Source organism: Vidua chalybeata, chromosome 8 (assembly GCF_026979565.1).
Source record: "Vidua chalybeata isolate OUT-0048 chromosome 8, bVidCha1 merged haplotype, whole genome shotgun sequence".
NCBI classification, from domain to species: domain Eukaryota; kingdom Metazoa; phylum Chordata; class Aves; order Passeriformes; family Viduidae; genus Vidua; species Vidua chalybeata.
In genome coordinates, this window is record NC_071537.1 from 7,904,348 (window position 1) to 7,924,668 (window position 20,321).

The window sequence follows — 20,321 nt, forward strand, 5'->3', positions numbered from 1 at the left end:
AAAGGATAGAATTAACAAGGCAGGGGAATGTAAGTCTAAACACCAGGATAAACAATACAAAGGAAGCTGAAAGCAAAAATGTCTGGAAATGTGCAGTGTTGATGGACAGACTGCTAACAGTAAAAACAGGAGGCTCTGAAATGCTAGGAAATAAAAATTCATGACCCAAATTAAGAAATATGAACTTGACAGGTGCTTCCTGTGAATGTGGAGATGAGGAAGTAGAAGAGGGTTTCTCAAGGAAAGGATAATGACGATGCAGAGAGCAGGTAATTTGTTTCTTCTCTCCAAGGCAGCTCAGCATGGGGGGATCCTGCCCCGCTAATCAAGCCGTGCCCCCGCTGTGTGCCGTGGGTGCTGCATCTGCAGAGGGGCTCTTGTGTCGGTGAGTGATGCTCGGGAAAGCTCAAAATTGCTTTCCTCCGGCTGCAGCAACTTCCCTCATTTACAGGAGATGCTCAAGGGGATCAGTCCATCTCCCTGCTTTCCAGCAGAACAGACCCAAGTCATGCTGGAATCCTTCATCACCTGGGAGTCTGAGGATGTAACTGTGTGTTTGCCTCACCTCACTGACACAGGCTGGGTCCCTCATGAAACATTCCAAGGATTTTGTCCAGTGTGGCTTCAGAAGTGTGAGGTTACAGGCTCCTTCCACTTCTGATCTAGTGACATTCAAGGTCAGGAAGTTTTCACTGACCAGGAGTTTCAGTTTGCCTGAATGATGTTACTTCATTCTTAACTGCATTCTTATAAATTAAAGTTTCATAATTATTTCAGTCTTGCTGCTTAAGTCTTCCAAACCTTTTTATTGGGAACTAATGTTCCTCTAACCCTAAGACATAATTTAACTGTGCTAAACTTAGTTACCACTGTTGCTGTCCTCTCCAAAATAAGATCTTTTGCTATTTTCTGCAGAACTTCCTGTATCCTGTCTCTTGTTATATGCATTATACAGCATGAAGACTGAAAATTTAGCCTGCTTCATCTCTCCAAACTGGAATTCAGATACTACACATCTTCAAATACATAAAACAAATACCACATTTCTGCCATGCTCAGGGCAAACTACTGAAGCAGGTTTATCTTCATTGTCTAGGGCTCCCTGTGGAGGAGACCCTCCCTCTTTCTGGAAGAGTACTTTAGAAAATGAGTTTCAACTTTTTGAAAATTAAGGTGATTAAGAGAATATGTTCCTTCAGCCTAGCACAGAAACAGGCTTCTCCCGTTCATGTGTTTCCTTATTTTTCAGCCTGTAAAATGTTTCACCAGAGGAAAGGGACACCATACAAACCCACATTGAGTTATGACGCTGTAGAGCAGAAAGGCAAAGCTAGCAAGATGTATCTACTTTTTCTGTCAAAGTTCCAAGACACCAGCAAAGTTATGAGTTCCACAGCACTGTTGTGGCAGATTTTATACCAGCAGCAGCATTAATTGTAATAATCAGCAGGAATTCAATGAAGCATAGTTGAGAATGGATGTGTCATCCTAGCAAAGGCAATCAAGTAGCCTAGTGAGACACCATGTTCCAAGATTTTATCCTCACAGACCTGACTCCAAAGGCACACATCTAATTCCAAAGGCAACCAGTCAAAACATGCAAAATTTAAAATTTCACACTCTCTTTTTGGTGCTTCCAAGAAGCTGATGACACCTGAAAATTTTAATCCACCATATGCTTCTCTTGATTCCTCAACTGCTCTTCAGCTCTTTCTCTCAGCATTCAAAGGGAGCCTCAGCTGATAAAAGATGCAGCAGGAACACACAGTTTAGGCTGAAAGGGCTCATACAACCTGGGACAGATTCACTTCACTGAGCATTAATCCACTTTAATCCAACTGGATCACATACCAAACCAGAAAAATCCTTGAGGCTTTGACAGCACCAGTTCTGCTGATACTTAAAGGTTAACAAAGTCAGTAGATCCTGTGCTACTTGTATCTACACTGAGAACTCTGGTTGATAATCTGTACAAAGAGTTAATGAATATTTAGTAGAGACCACACACTGATAGCACTCTTTTTTTTTTTTTTTTCCCCAATAGGATGCAGAGCCCCAAAATCTTGTATCAGAATGCAAGTGCCATAAGATAATGATGCTTCAATAACTCAGACATTTCAAGAATATCAAAGTAAGACTGGGGTGGGAGATGACAATCTCTGAGACCAAGAGGATGGGAGAAAGATGCAGAGAGCTATAATGAAAGCTGTCAAGTGCATCATCTTGCTGTAGTACTGTTCTTATTAAAGATGTAAGAGCACTTGTTGATGTTAAATACAGAGGAGGAACAGTTTAACATCCAAGTGCAGTCCTCAGAGGAGATCCTACAGAGCAACAAGATTTTTAAAAGCTGATGAAAACTAGAAGGAAACCAAAAGTAGAAAAAACACACAACAAACACAATTTAAAAGTATACAAAAACATATATAAACCCCTGTGTATAAAAGCCTTCCTCGAAGGCTCCGAAGGAAGAAACGACGCTCGCTGCTCGCTCACCCCCATGACATCTGTCTCCAACACACCAATGTTGTGACTGACACACTCTGCACTCAAATGCAATAGAAAACCGAGGCCTTGACCAGCTGCAGCCTTTCTGGAAGGATATCAGGGCTCCCAGGAAAGAGCTGATGTTAATCTGTGCCCAGGATGGCTCCAGCCTGCCCATTTCCCTAGGTCTCCCATTTTCCTGGGCAAGAGCATGCTGATTCAGTCCAAGCCCTGCACAACACAGTACAGGAAACACGTTTATCCCAGAAGATGCTGTAGTGACAGAATAAATGAGGACTTCAGGGTCAAAGGCATGATGTAAAATGTTAAAACATATTCTGTCTCAAGGTCACCCATACAAAAATTATTACAGATTCTGTAATAATAGAAGCAGTCGCTTCACTGAAATTAATTTATTTTGAGAATATCCCTTTTAATCCTCCATGCATTTTTTTAGCACAAAAAGTTGAGTTTTATCACAACCTCCTTCATAAATCTTAATATTGTATGTCTGGTAATGTGGCTGTTTCAACAATTCCTCATTGGAAATTCCCATATCTGTGAGACCTTGGCAACACTGTTAGTAAGTGACCTACACAAAGTTTAATAGAAAATTTTTACTGAATATCCTCTGTTTAATGTAAACAAGGCAGGAGGCAAAACAAGGAGTATATATCTTATATAATTACACTATTTTACAGGGCACAGAAAGCATCGAGGACATGGTTTGAAAACCCTGTATGATATGCAATATCAGATATGGATTTTCCATGTAGTCCCAGGTCTACTCCAGGACCCTTTAATCTCACCAAGTCCTTCAGGTTATTATTTCTTCTAGCAAGACAAAGAGCACTAATAAAATGTCACCTGTGAGATTGCACAGCAGGTTATGGTAGAAATTACCATGCATTTACAAAGCCATTCCATGATTACTTGTGCCCCGTAAAATGAAGTGTGGCAATCTTTACACTAATCATAGTGTAAGCAAGCTCAGGATTCTGGTCCTTTTATATATATATATATATATGTATATATATACATAGGTGGTGTACAACCAGACTCAAGCTGTGCATCAAGTCACAGCTTTTATATTGCACAGACAAATATAGAATAAGAACATTACACAGACAGAATCTGAATATCAGGAATATTACAGTCATAGGAGAGACTAAGGACAAACTTGTTCTACCAGAGCTAGCACATGGCTTATTACAAAATTTTCTAAATCAGACTCTAAATCAAATACTATAAATGAAAAAAAAAAAAGGTAAAACAATGCTTCTATTTACACACATGTGCATCAGGATTAGAATGTGGTTTGGATCTCCTTTTTGAAATAAAAACTTATTCTAGTATCCCATCTCAAGTATTTCAATCTAATACCAGTGGCCCCATTCTCTAAGGTGATGAGCACTTGTCTTTCCCACTGACATCTGGAGGACCTGCACAAGCTATGAACTCTTCAGGCCAAGTATTTTCTCTGGTGGCCCTCTCTGGGTAATAAATAACCACACACAAACATATGCACATAGAAACAAAATGGGCTCCTTAATGACATGCATAGATCAAAAAGGTGAAAACATGGACCTGAACTAACTTCTAACCATAAAAAAAAAAGTGCATGAAAAATATCACCACAAAAATAATTCAATGAGTTCCATCTCTTAAGAAAGATTAAAGCACTTTTACAAAAATAAAGGTCATTGTCATCAGGTATGGTAATAAGGGTTTGTATGCAGCACTCACAAAAGCAGTTTAGGCTAACTAACTTCAAGGATTGCTTCACTTGTGTGAGGATGGATCCATGTCTTATAAATTTAGCAACTAAGTAACATTTGGTTTGCAAGACAACATCACCAATGTCACTGGAGACTGAACAATCATAGCCTAAATTTAAGAGTGATCATAGTTCTATCTACTTATTTTTCTCATGGCAAGCTTAAGGAGCTGTGTTTGCAGCTCTGCAGTGTTTTGCATTAGAACACCACAGAGGCTGCAGCCTTTCAGTGTAATGAGTTCAGCTACCAGTGAAAACAGCAAAACAAGGTAAGTGATATTTATGCTTTCATTTGAGATCAGGCAACTCTTGAATGGCTTTGTCAATTCTTATATTACTCAGAATGCTCTTGCAAGTTTCGTTTAACATTTCGCTCACTTTCCTTTATAGTAGTATTATCATTCCCAGTTTCCACTGAAACTGGGACATTAGAAGTATTCTGGATTATATGCTTTAAAAAAAAATAGATGATTTGAGGAAAAAGTAATTAAGCTCAAGCAAAACCAACAAAGACCCAAATTCAGTAAAGGATCAGCATTTCTGCTCAACTGCTTAACTTTGTTAATGTAAAAGACTGTGATTTAAGGAAAAAATACTTGAAATTAAGCTTATGTTTAACTGTTTTGCTGAATTGGGACCTTATAAATAACAAATGTATGTATCAAACATCACTCTGCATGGACATCAACATGTTCTAAACTATGTGTCAGGTATTAAGTAAGCTCCTAACGTGGACTGTCTGCAATGCAGATCACTAAAAATTATTTGTTACATTCAAGGTATGTGTCTAAAGAAGAAAAATGAAGTGTAATTTTTTTCAAACTTTGTCCTACTATACTACTTGGACCTGAAAACACTTTTGAAAAAAATGCAGAAAAAACCCCAACAGGTGAAGAAGTAAAACATGCTTTTGTTTGCCAGAGAAATGCAACAGTTTTTACAAAAGTGTCCCAGTACAGGGAGCCACTGAATTCAGATTTTACCTGCCAAAATGTTTCCCCAATTCCAGAACTGCTTTCTCCAGCTGAGCCTGTATTGGAAGCTTTTACGGCAGGATGCTCTTCACTGCTGACAAGAATAAATTTAGCCCATTAACTGTGACACTGCTCTAATTAACCTGCTAAACTTAAAAAGTCTCAACATCCAGCTTCCATAAATATTAAAAAACAAGACCTCAAAGGCATGGAAAAAGAGCAGAATCTGATTCTAGGTACAGCCACGTAAATCCAGAGGAATTCTAGTGACTGAATAAATTAGTCCATGTTTGCATATGAGCAATGACATCTGAAATGGGCATTAGCTGAGCAAACAGGGGCAGGAAAGACAAACGAGCAAGGCAATGTAAACAGAAGGAGCTGAGCTCTACCTGGCCTTGTTCAAAGGAGGGGAAAGGGGTCCTACCCTTGTGTGGGGGGCAGGACAGGTCACTGGGTGTGACTGCAAGGTCCAGCACAGCTGCCTGCCAGTGCACAGGCTGCTGGCAGTGAGGATCCTCTGGAGGGCAGAAACAAAGCACCCTGAAGTGGCCTCTGCTTGCAATGCCAGCGCCTGCCCTGGCTGATGGCATTCCCAGGGAAAAGGAGTCACTGAAAGGCATTCCTGCATCCCAGCACTGTGAAAAGCAGGTGCAAATTTTGGTCCTAAATAAGTTATCAATGCTTTAACTGAGTTGGTATCACTGTGATGGCTAGATAAGCAATAAAAATGTCTCTCAAAATAACAGAATGTTTATGCTGCCAATTTTCAAGGCACAAAAGATTCTTAAACTAATTCAGACTAATACCAATTTAAAAGAAATTAAAAATACTGTTTCAGCAACAACTACTGATGACCTATAATTAACCTATAATGTAAAGGTGACATGAGTCAAACAACTAGAGTTTCCATGTAAAAAGCTAAAGCAAATCTAGTTACATGGATGACCTGGAGATCGATCAATCACTTGGAATGACAGAGACAAACATGCTACAAACATGTACACTTCAGATATATTTGTTATGGATCTGATGCCGAATCAAGATTAATTTCTTTAGTATTGATTTTAGACTGATAGCTTTCTTGGAGTAAATCACTGAGGAATCAAGCTCAGAGTTGTACTTAGGATCTACCAAGAGCAAAATGATACCTCATTAACATATCCTGTTGTATATGGATTGGTGGATTTTTTGGAACTTCTTCATTTTTAACAACATACATTGCAACTATAGGTGTGTTTTTCTTTCATATATCCAACTGAAAAGAAAAACAATTAAGACATAAAAATGTTATAAAATTAATTTGCTTTTTTAAAAGTAATATGGTCACAAAGAGCAAATTGGTGCATGTGAGCCCCAGGACATACAAGAGCCCAAACTCTTTAAACATTGTCATCAGAATAACCAAGGTCTGATATCTGTGGTTCTTCATGCAGCTTTTGCAGCTCTTCACACAGTGTCTACAAATGCTGTGTATTGGCTTCTCCCCAAATGCCTTTGCTATTCCAAGTCCATTTGCAATCTCAACATCTGGTGAAAGCAACTTGTCTTCTCAATATCCCCTGTCCCTTTGCCGGGAGGCACCACCTTGTCTCTGGGTGTTGTCAGTGGCCCTCCGGGGGTGGCTCCCGGCCCGGGGCTGGTCAAGGCGTGGCTGAGGTGTGGTACTTGACAAAGGCGATCGCTGCCAGCTCCTTGCAGAACTCTTCCAGCACAATCACGCCCTCTAGTAACGTCATGTGGTCAATGCTGGGACAGGAAGAGAATTGCAGGGAATCAGGACTGGCACACACAAAACCCAGCCACGCGTCCCGGAGAACGTGCAAAGTGTTTACTCACATGGGCCCTTCTGGCTCCAAGCCCAGCAGGCGTTTTCTGACCAGCAGAAGTTTGGGAGTGAAATCTGGGATGCGCTGGATTCTAACCATGAGGTCTCCGACGACCTGTGAAGCCCAGGCCATCAACACACAAAGTTAACAACTCTGCAGAGTGCCTGGCAGCAAGGTTCAGTGGCAGCTTCAGTGCCCACTTCAGCATCCTCACAGAACAACCTGCAGAGAGGCTGCTCTGCCCAAAAAGAGGGTGAGTGATTGCAGAAAGTAAAGAAATACAAAAGTTTTACTTGCTCTTGTCACAAATGGCATTACTTATTTTAATTACATCAATGATTAATTTGTCTTTTTAAATGTTGACACAGGTAATCAACCAGTGAATTCCTGGGCCTAGGGAAAGCGCAAGGGGAGAGAGTGAAGGCTGTATTTTGGAATGGGGAGGACTGCTGGGGAGAAAGGGAGCCAACCCCTCTGTTGCTATTGGGCAAGCATCAATAACAGGCTCCTGACCAGCTTAACAACAGCTGGTGCGTGGGGTAAGCAAGGGATTCTGACTGAGGACACTGCAGTGTGACAGGCACTCAGCCAGCACTTCTAGGATGCAAGTCTGGCAGGAAGAGATGGAACTGGAGAAGAAAGGGACTTCTGATAAATCCAGGACTTAACTGTCAAGAACACCCTTCATCAGAAAAAAACCCAGTATGAGCAGAGATACCCATCTAGGCCCAATCTTGATTCAAAATCAGCTTTCAATGACAAACATTTACCAACTTAAAATACCCAGCAACTACTACCACTAACAACAAAGTTACTAAATATATTACTGCTGTACAGCCATGTGCAATTATTGCTGTGTTTACTCACCCTGACAATCACAGAAAAGAGAGACTTGCAGCCAGAGGCGAGGTTGACGTAAGGATCCAGAAGGTATTCGTGTATATGAGGATGGGGAAACAGGGACAGTTTGGACAACACTGACGTAACTTGTAAATTTACATCATAGGGCTGCAAAAAGAGGGAAACACGGCACTTAAGTTATTTTCATGCTGGCTTCTTTTCATCCACCTCATGTTTATTTAACTACTAGAACTTTTTACACAGGGTTATGAATAAATAAAGATAAGAAGTTCTATTAGAAGACAGGCCCAACCTCTGCTTTTCACAATGGCAGTGCTGTGAATATGACAGTTGGACATAACATGTTATTATCTGTATCACTGCTACAACCACTTGAAGCCTTTGCACACTTGTTTATTGCAGGCCAAGTTCTCTTCCTGTAAAATATTTCTTCAGCTAAAGAAATAGCATGGAATCAGCCTAGATTAAACATCTGCTTGCTTCTCCTGGGAAATTGTAAAGTATATGAGCTCAGGAAATTGCCAGAGACAAATCCATGTTTACAGCTAATATGTTATTTCTCTTCTACTTTATTTTTTTTTCTGGGAAAAAAACCACTGTAGAAGGCCTAGCCATCTTGTAGCAGCAACCCATGGGAGATGGGACCAGTCCTGGGCTGGGAAATTCTGAGCTTCTTGTCTACTCCCTTCCTCAAATCAACCAAAAAGGAGAGGCAACACTGTCAGATGCTGGATAAAGCTTATCAGTCATAAGGAATAAAACAGTATCTAATTTTCTAGGAAAAAAACAAGTGCCTAGTTTAAAAGATTTGACCATTCTAGTAAGAAACTTATTTACATAAAAGCAAGCATTTTCACCATGGCTTCTTTATGTTTCAAAACTATTTTTTTGTCTTTGATTTCATCATCCCAGTAAAACAACCACCTTCCATTATTTCAATGGCAGAGCAGACTAAGTTGACAAGAGAGGGACAGACATTCCTTTGGTACACCACTGTGTCAATCAATCTTGCTGATCTAAGTGGATTACAGGGCCCTCATTTAATCTCTGACTGCATGGTATGCCTCACTGGCATCATCACACCTAGAAGAGGAGGATTTAATCACCGCAAATTCTCATCTTTATGCTCTCAAGTTAGCATCCCAATGAAGAAAAAGAGAACAGATTCTTCCCCTTTTCAGATCTGGGAGATTTGGATGAATTCAGCCTCAGATTAAGACAGATACATTTAGCCATGTCTACATGTCTAAGCTCTCATTAGCTGACTCACCAGAGATCTGACACTTCATACACCTGCCCACAAACAAACATCTCCAGCTATCTCAGATGCTCTTAAGTATCTGCTGGTCTCTTGATGGTTCCATAGAGGGTGGATCCTGCAAGATCTGTGTTGTAACCACAAACTTCTGGGAATATCCTGAACACCACAAAAATGGCAACACATACCTGAGCTCAGGCACCTGAGTGGAGCTTTCAGTCCACAGAGTCAAGGAAGCTGAGTTGGTGATTCACTTTGCACTGAAAGAGACACCTACTTGCCTTTCAGCCTAAGAGCCCCAGGGACTACTGGGGCTGCTCTGGCAAAATTTCCACTGACTACATGTGTCCACATAAGTAAGATTTAGTTACCTTATTCTTGAATTTGCTACCACACACTGTTGCATTGCAAAGTTGCCTCATAAATCTTTTGAAATGAAAGCACTTATTTCTTCCCGTCAGTGGCAGTTATTTCTGTACTTGGCACTCCTGCAATAGATTCATCCCAATCTCCCAACAAATGAAGCTTTCAGGCCCTGGACCACAGATGTTACAGGTAAAAGAGATCACTACATTTTGAGTTATTATTGCAGAGTTACTCTGCAGAGAGAGACAAAAATTCCTTCCATAAATCTATTCACTGCCTACCTAGCTGAACTATAGGAGAAGGTCTTTAGAGCTGTCTGAGTCAGCCGATTCATTAGGAAGCTTTGGAGGTATGAGCATTATCTGGTGTTCACAAGAGGAGAAGGAAACAAAGGAGTAACACGTGCTGCATTGTTCTGACAGATTGCTGTTGTGATTCCAACTAATTGAGAGCATTAAAGAAAGCTGCTTCTTCACACAGAGCTTTTATTTCTGTCCATATGTCAGCAGACTCAGTTAAACGGCCCCATATCAGATAAATTCTAAAAAAAAATCCCTCTAGCTAAAAAGATTAAACCCAGCAAATTTGAAGTTCAGGAAATTAAAAAAAAAAATCTTCGAGTACAGTCAGTTCTACAGAAATTTGTAATGCCAGCAGGAGGAAGAAGGTAGTGTCTAGTACCTGACATATTTGAACCAAGTTACTTCCCTCGTGTGCCTGAGCTATCTTCTGTCAGAAATGAGGTTAGTGAGAGCTACCACCTCTGCAAAGCTTTCTGGTATCACAGATTCATACAGAGTGTTCCCATGAACACTCACAGAGCTGACCTAGAGGCTACTCCTGGCTTCCTGCACATGTTCCCTGTGCATTTATATGTGCAAATGGCTCTTGTCAGGCTTATGACCAGGAAATGGCACATTACACAATAATATGAGACTATAATAGAGAATGATGGGAATTCACAGGACCTGATGGTGGATCAGCTCTTTAAAAGTCATGAAAGTATCAGAAATGGAATTCTTAACTTGTTTTTTCTTACCTGATCAAGAATCCTGCCCATTCTTTCAAACAGAACTTTCAAGAAGTGTCCTTCAAAAAATGACGCTTCTAAATTGCACTTTTCCAAAGATCTGGGTGATCCAGGCCACTCCCACCGTAAGCAAATGACACAATAATCCCGGAACTACAAAAAAGTAGTGAGGAAAACAGACTTCAATCTCCATGGAAACCATTTCATTTCCTTTGATAGTCCATACACCTTAAAATCATCATCTGTAGCTAAATGATAAATCTAAGCTCAAAAAGATCAGTCATTCTGAAGTAAACACTATCAGTAAAACCACTATCAGCAGGCACCTCATTCTCCTGGGGTTATTCCTGCTACTAGGGTAGTTTGAGAAGCAGTGAATGGAGAACAGAGCTCCCAAAAAGCAGCTGAGGCCAAAGCACAAAACAACACCAACAATACACAACCTAATCAGGGTTCTTTTGAGGGTGGAATTGCATCCTTAACCATCTTCTTGAGAGTAGATTTCCACAATTCTGCTGCATTATGTGTAGCTGATCTTGCTATCCAAACCATTCTGCTCTCTAATTCCCAGGACAAGAAAGGCACGTGTGCATGCAGAACACACAAACTAAAAGTATTTCAGGGCTTCCTCTTCCCTTTCTTTGTTTCCTAACACCCCTGGCAATCTTTCTCTACCTTGCCCCGTATTTGCTTTGTACTGCCTGATGCCTCACTTGCAAGGAATTACACCTTGAAAGGAGCACAAGTTGAAGCAGAGAAAATAAAGAACGCAGGAAGAATCGGAAGCAAAAGAGTCAGAAAACAGACTCAAAAAATCTGCATTGATTGTAGCTTACCTACCTGTGCTTCCAGGAATAGCAGTAAGGAAGCAGAACAGCTATTTGGATGTAATAACAGCAACAGGCAGGGCTACTCTTAGGGGAGAAATATTTTAACAGTAGCCATATCATCATCAGGAAGTGACAGAAACCAATTCTGCTCTCTAATAACTCCCAGTACACTCTTTTTCCCAAGACATGAATGAAAGACGAAGATGATAAGTGGTTTCTGGCATCCAAGAATACAACATAGGGGAATTTTACATCAACCTTTGTTTCCTTATTCTCTATTTCTATTCCCTTTCTTTTCAGGAGACTACAGATGAAGCAATATAAATACAGAATTCCAAATGTCCCATCTTTAGCAGCTGATAACGTAATTCCAAGGTTATGAAATTTTTGAATTACCTACTAAATATAGTTCTCAGTTACTCCGCTCCTTTGCATAAATTTTTTAGTTCTAGAAGATTCACAGGGTTTCATTAAGAAAGCTGCAAACAAACAGTGAATGTCCTCTGACCAAAGAAATTATGTTTGTAAAAGCAAAACTTGCATTTATTTCTAAACAGTAAATCATAAAGCTTTCCCTGCCTACCCCACCTCCCAACTTCAAACCTGAATGCCTTAGGCTGTGCGTTCCCTGTGATGAGCCTTTATTTGCAAAGTCCCAGATTGCATAACTCCTATGCAGCATTTTAATTTCTCTTTAGTTCTTTCAAACAGCTTGGCAGGCAATTCTCCAAGAGAATGCAGATAAATGCAGAAGCAAATTAAGAATCTATCTGCAGTTCAGGTTTTCTCTCACTGTATTTGTTATATGAATATTAATGCATTTAATGTCATCCATTATTCCCACTAGTGCAATACAAGGTGAATTCATCATCAAAAGATCACCAAAGGTAAGTTTTCATTAAAAATGAAAATTGAATTTTCCCATCTTCCATTACCAAAAGATGTATTTAATAGGACTATTTACAGAAACATTTGTATATTCTCACCAGCATTTCAAATTCTCAAGGACTAAGGAAGAGTTCACTGACTTACTTGTCTGTGGGCATCTCTGAGGTAAGTATCATAACCTGTACCCTCCACATGGTATGATGACTTTGCTTCATCAGGTACAAGACAGAGAAAACTGAAGAGAAAAAAAGTACATTCATGACTATATTCCACAGAGCACCAGGAGCAATACTTTCTCATCATCTGTAGCAGTGTACACACAATGCTGAACTGTCTGGCCAATTAATCCATGGACTCTACCATAACTTTATGTGAAGAACAGAGAACACAAAATCTATTTAAGCCTACCTATTCCAACTACTATTTGTAATAACAAGGTATTTACTTGAGAACTTTTGTATCTTGCACTAGAGGTAAAGTTGTCAGTGGAAGCATTTTCTGAGAATCAGCAGACAGAATGGAGATTAAAGGGAATATTCATAAATAGGTCAAGTATTTGCTAAAGGTCAGACTCCATCTTACTAGAGCTAAAACAAAATATACTTGGGAATAAATGAGCCAAAAGGGAAGAAGAATAACAGTTAAAATTCTCTTAAACTAATTCATAGGTAGTTTTATTTACCAGTTTGTTGTGGTAAAATATGAACATCTAAGACACACCATGAGTATTTGCATAGAAATGTCCCTGTTACAACTGTAATTGCCTTTGCCAGTTGTGTAGTCAAATACTCTGTCCTTATTACTTCACCAATATCTGATGTAAAATGTATCAGGAAATTCTGAATAATATTAGTAACTTTAAAAACAATAAACTAAACCCATTGAAATTTCTGGACAGCAAAATAAAACCCAGTCTTTGGACCCTGATTCCAAATTTCAGCCTTCATTATACCCGAAGAACTGCTGGACATTCCTGTAGAATTTATATGCAGAAATATGTAGTAGCTGACTTTTCATGTGGAGTTTATCTCAAAAAATACAAATTTGCAGGACACTGCAAATCAGAAAACATTTCTATTCCCTGATGCAGGTTACAGGAGGTGAATTTAAGAGAGTGTTCTTTGTGTCTTTGCTTCAAACCATGTCCACCATAAATAGCAATACTGGGGGAAAGAGGGCAAGAAGTGATGATGTCACTGAGTCCTGGCTGTCCTTGGGCTGTTTGCTTCCTTTGGCTAACACCTTTGATTATTTCTGGGCAGGCAGACAGGTCAGCACTGACACACCAGTGCTGCTCTGCTACCAAGTATTGACAGAGCAAACAGCCCTCGTCCTAATATTAGTTCCTAAGAGAATTACCATCAGTAAGTTGCTTAGAGCAGAGCTTGGCCTCTTTGTGATATCCAATTTGCAATGAGTCTGACAGGCACTGAGGTATGTCACAGGTGACACAGGTGTCCCCTGACTTTCAGGGAACAGAAGGTTATCTCTAGCATGGCAATTATTTCCTTTTATGCACGTGTTTAAGGAACTTTGAAGTTCTAAGGAAGTTTGAGGGTTTTTTTCCCCCTGAAAGGTTTATGGCAAGACTCCCCAGACTTGCCCAGACTTGTCAAGTCCTGCAACAGCAAATATTTCTGTAAAAAGCAACTTTTATAATCAACAAGGCTTTCACTGTGAATTCTGAGTATTCAACCATTAGCTGCAAAGTTCTTCTATTTTTCTCATTTATGTTGAATTAATGCAAGCTCTAATCTTTCAGAAGTAGCTTTCTGATAAAATGCCACAATTTCCTTCTGTGGAGTCATTTTCCCAACTGGCACAGAATAACATCCATTACAGAGTACACATTTAATTTGCACAGTGTGTGCAGACACCCACACATTCAGACATTTCCTCAAGTCTTTGTTTCAACTCACCTATTTACAATTTTATGAACTTCAGTCTTCCCATCATTTTTTGGATGTTCTGGACTGACAGGTGGAGAAGCACTGAGCCACTCCTGAGCTGACAATGTGTTATCTGGAGACAGATCAGTAAATAATGGATCTTCCTCCAGATCTCTGTGAAATTACATCAGACAAAAACATAATCATCCACACAATGTTATGGAAGTCAGGGAAATCTCTGGGTCACAAGGCAAGTTGGTTTTTTCTCTGAACAATGAGGATGTTTTCCAGAACATAACAATATCCACAATGTATTACATAATTAATATGCAGAAATACCAACCTTTGCAAATACCCAACAATGTAAAGAACAGACAAGACATTTTTGACTTGGACAAAATTACTGCATCAAGTCACTTAAAACTTCTTAGCTACATTTTTCACATGAGAGAGTTCTACTCCAGAACATATTTAAATTATTCTAGATGACTAAAATGGTTTGTGTGGTCAGTCCTTACCTCTTCACTAAAACAGAGTTAGTAAGAGTTACCTAGCATATACACTTTATGTAGTGCCTCAGTATTTTATTTATTTATTTTATGTAGTGCCTCAGAAATGTTCTTCCATCAAAAATGACTAGGAACATAAATGTAAGCAAAACACTGAAGTTATTGATTGCAAGAATAGTCTCACTGATTGCAATAAGATGTGCACAGATTTAAGCTTGGTAGATGCATAAGTAAATTGAGACACAAAGACCTCTGAGTGTCTATTGTTCTGCAAAGAGGCTTGTGGTAATTTTAGATTTTCTGTTCCTGTTCTAAGAGTTTCCATAAGTTGCTGATGTAGGAATTTCTGCATCACTTTATGGATATGGATTAATACATAGAGCACTCAAGTGCTCTCCAGGCTCACTTTTCTTTCAATTACTGGAAAAAAAAAACGTGTTTTGTTCTAAAAATAAAGATACAAGTTACTTGTTGTGAAAAGTTATCTTAAAAATGAAACTTACACTGCTCCAGCAATCTGTCCATTCTCTACCACATCTTTATCTTCTTGACAGGGAGGCTTGTATTCCATGTAGTTTCTTTCTTCCAAATTTCTCAGAACCAAATTATAAAGAATGTGCTCATTGGGTTTTTGCAAAAGGTGCTCAAACATTCGTAAAGTCATTATGCTGATCTGCAACAGAAAGAATAAAAACTCAATAAGCTGCACTGCTGCCCTGTGCTTTTTGCCTTTTATCTGCTTTGTCCATCCAAGAACATGGCAATCACTTCCTGACATTATGGAAGGAAAAAAAATCATAAGGAAAAAAATAGGAAATTATGATTCTACCTGTGGTATAAACATGGATGAAGAGTTCACATACATTTGAAAAATCAATGTGGGAATGCTTTTTTTCCTGTAAAAAAAAAACTATTCTGAAATCTGTCAAAATAACGATACAAAGAACATACAGAGAACTCAGAATTTAGCTTTCTGTTATACAGTTAGATCCATGCTGGAAGATGGTTATCATTGTGCAAATGAAACCCACAACAGGACTTAAAGTTAGTAATAAATACCCAGAAAAAAAGGAAGTAATACTGGGATATTGTGACTAGATCTATAGGCTGAGATTTTTACATGGAGATGTTTTGTAGGCTTTTAAAGGAACACTGACTTTAAGCAATATAAAGACAATTTTTCAAGACTGCTTGAGAGTGCTTAGCTTTGCAAAGATAACTGATTTACAGAGATAACTCATTCTGACAGGGTGAGCAGGTAGGCATACTGAAAAAATGGATATGAGAAAGCACAGATTTGTATTTCAGGCAAGCTTGGTTTTTATTTGAAAAAGTAGAGGGCTGAGGTTGTTTCATGGAAAAAATGAAACAAGCAGCTTCTGAGGAGGGAAGTAAATTGTTTTAATGATGCTTAGTGTATGTAAAGAGCTTAAATTTATCACATCATCTTTTAATTGGCATTGCATATATCCTCCAACCACAAATAAACTCCAAGTTTTTATCTGTATCTTATATGATAATAAGACAGAATTGACACAACATTGAAAGTAACAGCAACAAATTAAAATGCAATTACAAAAACTCAGTTCACTCTATCTTACAGACAAGCAAGGCTAACTGGATAGGCATAGTGGGCACACAAATTCATCAAAAAATGTTTAGCAAAAAAAAAAAAAAAAGAAAAGAAATATTGCTAGGTGGAGAAAACAGCTTGACTTCATTTTCTAAAGGGAATTTGTAGGGCCAGGAGCCAGAATACTTTCTTGGGGAAAAAATGTTACTGGACACAAATATGAGAAGTCCTCACAACAGTATCTTTACAGACTCACTCCAGAACTGGCCAGCAGACATTCCTGTGTCAGGTCAGCCCTCACCTCATCAGAAATGTGATCACAGTGCTCGATCAGCCTGTGCCGCAATGGATGCCTGTTGATGTCTGTCAGTGTTTCTGGCTCTCTCTGCTCTCCAAGTATAAAATACACCAGCTCCTGCAGCAGGACATCCGAAGTCACCTGACGAACAATGCGGTGCAATAGTGCAGTTGATGTGAGGATTCCAATCTCTGAACTGAATGAAACATTTTCATATCAGATGTGGAGAGGATTTCCACTCCCCAAAGATCAGTTTGATTCAGATTCTCTTCTGCTGTGTCTTGTAGGATGCTACTCACGTTTGCATCAGCTGAGGTTCCATAACATCAATGAAGAATCGTTCCCGCACAGCTTTTGCCATAGCAACAGCAGTCGTCTGAAACAAAAGTACAAAATGGTGTGTCTCAAACTCAGAAGCTGGGAAACAACTGGAACTACTTGTTTGCTGAATATATTTGTATTATCTGAACACATGTCAAACCTTTTGCGCTTCTTTGATGAGTTGATCACAGTAGTCAAACCAAGAAAGAAATGAAATCAATGCTCTTTTCCCTGGAAAAGCAGATGCATCTTCTTTGTGGCTGTAGGAATCCAGACTAGAGCACATAGAGAAAAAATATTTATTTAGTCTACAAGTAGTTGAAAAACCTTGGACTCTATTCTTATTGAACCTAACAGAATAATTAATTACCTACTTGTAATGATGGGAACATTAAAAAAGCTTTTCTGCCGATCTCTATGGATCTGGCAGTGCCATCACAACACAGGTATCCAGTGCATGCTAAAGGAAACACAGAATGTACAGCACAGCAACTCAGGTTGTTTCTGGAGTCAGAAGGGAAAACTGATCACAAGTCTGTTCTCCCAGAATACACAGACTACTGAAAATGAATCAGTAACTCCTGTAGTCACAGAACCATAAAATGAAGGCAATTGTTCTTCTCTACTCTGTAAGTGACCTCAGGCAAGTCGACCAAAACCAAACAGCGTATACCTGAACTAGACTGTATCTTTCAGAAAGAAACATCTATCTCAATTTAAGGGCTGTAAGGAATAACAAATACACCACTTTCTTTGGTAAAAAACTCCACTGTTTATTTATCCCACAATTTAAAGTTGTGGGGTTTCCCCTTCTAATTTCAAACTCCAACCAGTAGAAATTTTGCTCGGCATTTTGCAAATACATGCTTTTGTTTCAGTACTAACAGATCAGGAGCAATTCATAATAATGAAGGCAGAGTGGGGAAGATAAAATGTTTTAAGAATCTAAATTACAAGCAGTTAAAGATAACAGGCATGTTTTGCTTCATGCTGATGACTTATGGAGCAACTCTTTCCTTCTTCTTTTTTGCTGCAAAAATTTTGCAACAGCCTGTTAACAAATAGACCCTTCCCGCCCCTTCACAGCAGCTTACAATGCCCACTGTGTACAGTGAGAAGTTTATGCTTCCTAAATCCTTGATATCTGCATGAGAATATTAATCCACACCTGATGCTACAGTGACACCACTAGAAACTGCTGATATAATCCAGTGGAAAAACTTGCCCCCTGAGGAATCTCTGCCAGGGACTGGCAGGCAGACCTGGCCCCATGTCAGAAATCACAGGTACACTGGACACCCAAAGTGCACCACTGTGCTACAGCTCTATCTCAGCTCTGCCCTTGAGGCTTTAGACTGTGTGTGTGGGGGAGTATTTAATACACATTATCTACCTATCAAATTAGTTTCAGGGAAGGGTGTAAAGTCACTTCGAGTATTAAATACAAAAATAAAATTCTTACCCCCAGTTAATTGCCTCCACTGTTTCAATGTCTAAGGGATCCAGTGACTGAGGCAAGGCTTTGTAGAGGGTGGCCAGCCTGTCTGTCAACAATTCACATAAACAAGTGCTTTGAGTCAGGCACTTGGCAGCTGCTGGTTCTGGCAAACTCACCAAAAGCATGAGACCTTCACAGGCCTTCACTGCTATCCGGCCGTCCTGGCAGAAGGGCATGGAAGAATTAATCAGAGGGTGAACGAAGGCCACTGGAAATCAAGAAGCAAACACCTTCCAAATGAAACCTCTCCATTCCCCCACAGTGACTGAATGCATTTATTTTTGTTGCCTTCTCACCCACTAACTCTAGTGAATTTGGATGCTACAAAATAAAGAGTCTCACTTGATTTTGTGTGAAATACAAGAATGGGAGCTGCAACCTTCCAGCTGACAGAACTAGAACTGTAGGTCAGCTTGAGACCAAGATACTGTAAACTCATGTAATAATGAGGTACAGTGGTAGACTTGGTTTTCTGCTCTCAGCACTGCTGCAGCAATTACAGGCTTACACAAAACTCTCCTAAATTTTTTGAAAGAATCTAAGTCTGAATTTGAGGATTGAATTGGGTAAGACAAACAGCAGGCTTTTTTAAAAGAAAACCCACTCCTAGAGATAGCTCAGTGCCATTACAAAGAGAGTGGGTTTGGTTAAGTCAGAACAATTGACTGTAGTTTTAAAAACATTTTCTTGTGATATATTTAGCCTTCTGATTATCCTGTGATATTTTCTGTGAAACATACACCACCCTATACAAGTTTCTTAAAAGGCCCACTTATATTGCCATCAACAAGCTTAGTATTAATTTTCTAAAATAGGATTTCTACTTTAATCTGAATTTGCAAAAAACCTGCCAATTTACAAAAAAGTCCCTGCAAAAACCTCTCATTTCACTTTTTATAGCTAAAATACAGTGTGTTTATTCACCTCTGCCCATTTCACACAGCATCCAACTATTTCATTTTATCACACAGAGTGGGAAAAACCCCAAAAACCAAATAAAAAAACCAACTCACGGGACTTTTTGTGAGGTTTAGTAGAGAATTCACTAAGTTATAATCTTGATTTGGACAAGCAGTGGAGGACTCAGGTGATGATGTGACATTGAGCTCATCCAGACTGAAAGAGAGCTCCTCTGCCTGTTGTGGGAGCTCATCTTCCTTCTCCACGTGCTCAGCCCCGGCAGCACCGGGCGTCTCCTCAGGCTGGCCAGGCTGCCCCGTGTCTGTTGTCACGGACTCTTGGTCTTTTATCATGTCTTCTGTGATTACACTTGCTGATCCTTGGAGAGCCATTGCTTTTAACTTACTCTGCAAAGCATTTTTAGGAATTACACAGCTGATATTACTGTTCATCCTGAAGCAGGAGTTCACTAAAAGCAATTTTTTCAACATCAACATTTGAAGTAGTCAAGGCTGGATACAGTAACCATGTAAAACGTAAAGGGCTGTGGGAGCGTGGGTGTTTCATAAACCTAGGACACTTTTAAATCTGCTTAAATTTCTCTTAAGCCCTATATATTTTGCTTCAAGGCTGAATATGCCATTTACAAAAGGAAGGCAGCTTTTTCTTTCACTACTGAAGGCATATACTCACTTGATTTACCCACAATTTGATAGAGGTTTTTAATTTATCTTATGGGTGACACCTTTAGAACTTAGCACTTTTTATAAAATATTCCTTTCTGTGCCAAGGCCTCACACTCATCTAATGTCTGAAACCCTATTTCTAGTTGGAATCATCCAAGTAAAATAATTCTAAATTTCTTGAGATTTTACCTTCAACAGGAAAGGGAAAGAAACAGCTTTTCTGACAGCAGAGTACTCTCTAATTGTGTTTCTCAAGAAAAAAAATTGAGTAAATTGAATGGACAAAGGTATTAGAAGTTAGCATTGGGCACTGGATACTCTAAAATGGTCACAGAAAACCTTCTTGG

General features: G+C 39.3%; 1 protein-coding gene across 1 annotated transcript in view; it reads right to left on the bottom strand.

Annotated features, from left to right (window-relative positions):
* Positions 1–2,885: 2,885 nt before the first annotated feature.
* The window catches only part of FHIP2A (FHF complex subunit HOOK interacting protein 2A), a 34,122-nt gene continuing 16,686 nt past the window's right edge, over positions 2,886–20,321 (bottom strand). The window contains exons 6-17 of the mRNA XM_053948878.1: positions 19,402–19,695; positions 18,353–18,549; positions 17,051–17,165; positions 16,869–16,945; positions 16,573–16,765; positions 15,202–15,371; positions 14,220–14,363; positions 12,445–12,535; positions 10,592–10,735; positions 7,935–8,075; positions 7,078–7,181; positions 2,886–6,987 (exon numbers count right to left, since the gene is read on the bottom strand). Coding sequence (XP_053804853.1) covers positions 6,882–6,987; positions 7,078–7,181; positions 7,935–8,075; positions 10,592–10,735; positions 12,445–12,535; positions 14,220–14,363; positions 15,202–15,371; positions 16,573–16,765; positions 16,869–16,945; positions 17,051–17,165; positions 18,353–18,549; positions 19,402–19,695 — 1,776 coding nt within the window. The 3' untranslated portion in view covers positions 2,886–6,881. The remainder of the gene's footprint in view (positions 6,988–7,077; positions 7,182–7,934; positions 8,076–10,591; positions 10,736–12,444; positions 12,536–14,219; positions 14,364–15,201; positions 15,372–16,572; positions 16,766–16,868; positions 16,946–17,050; positions 17,166–18,352; positions 18,550–19,401; positions 19,696–20,321) is intronic.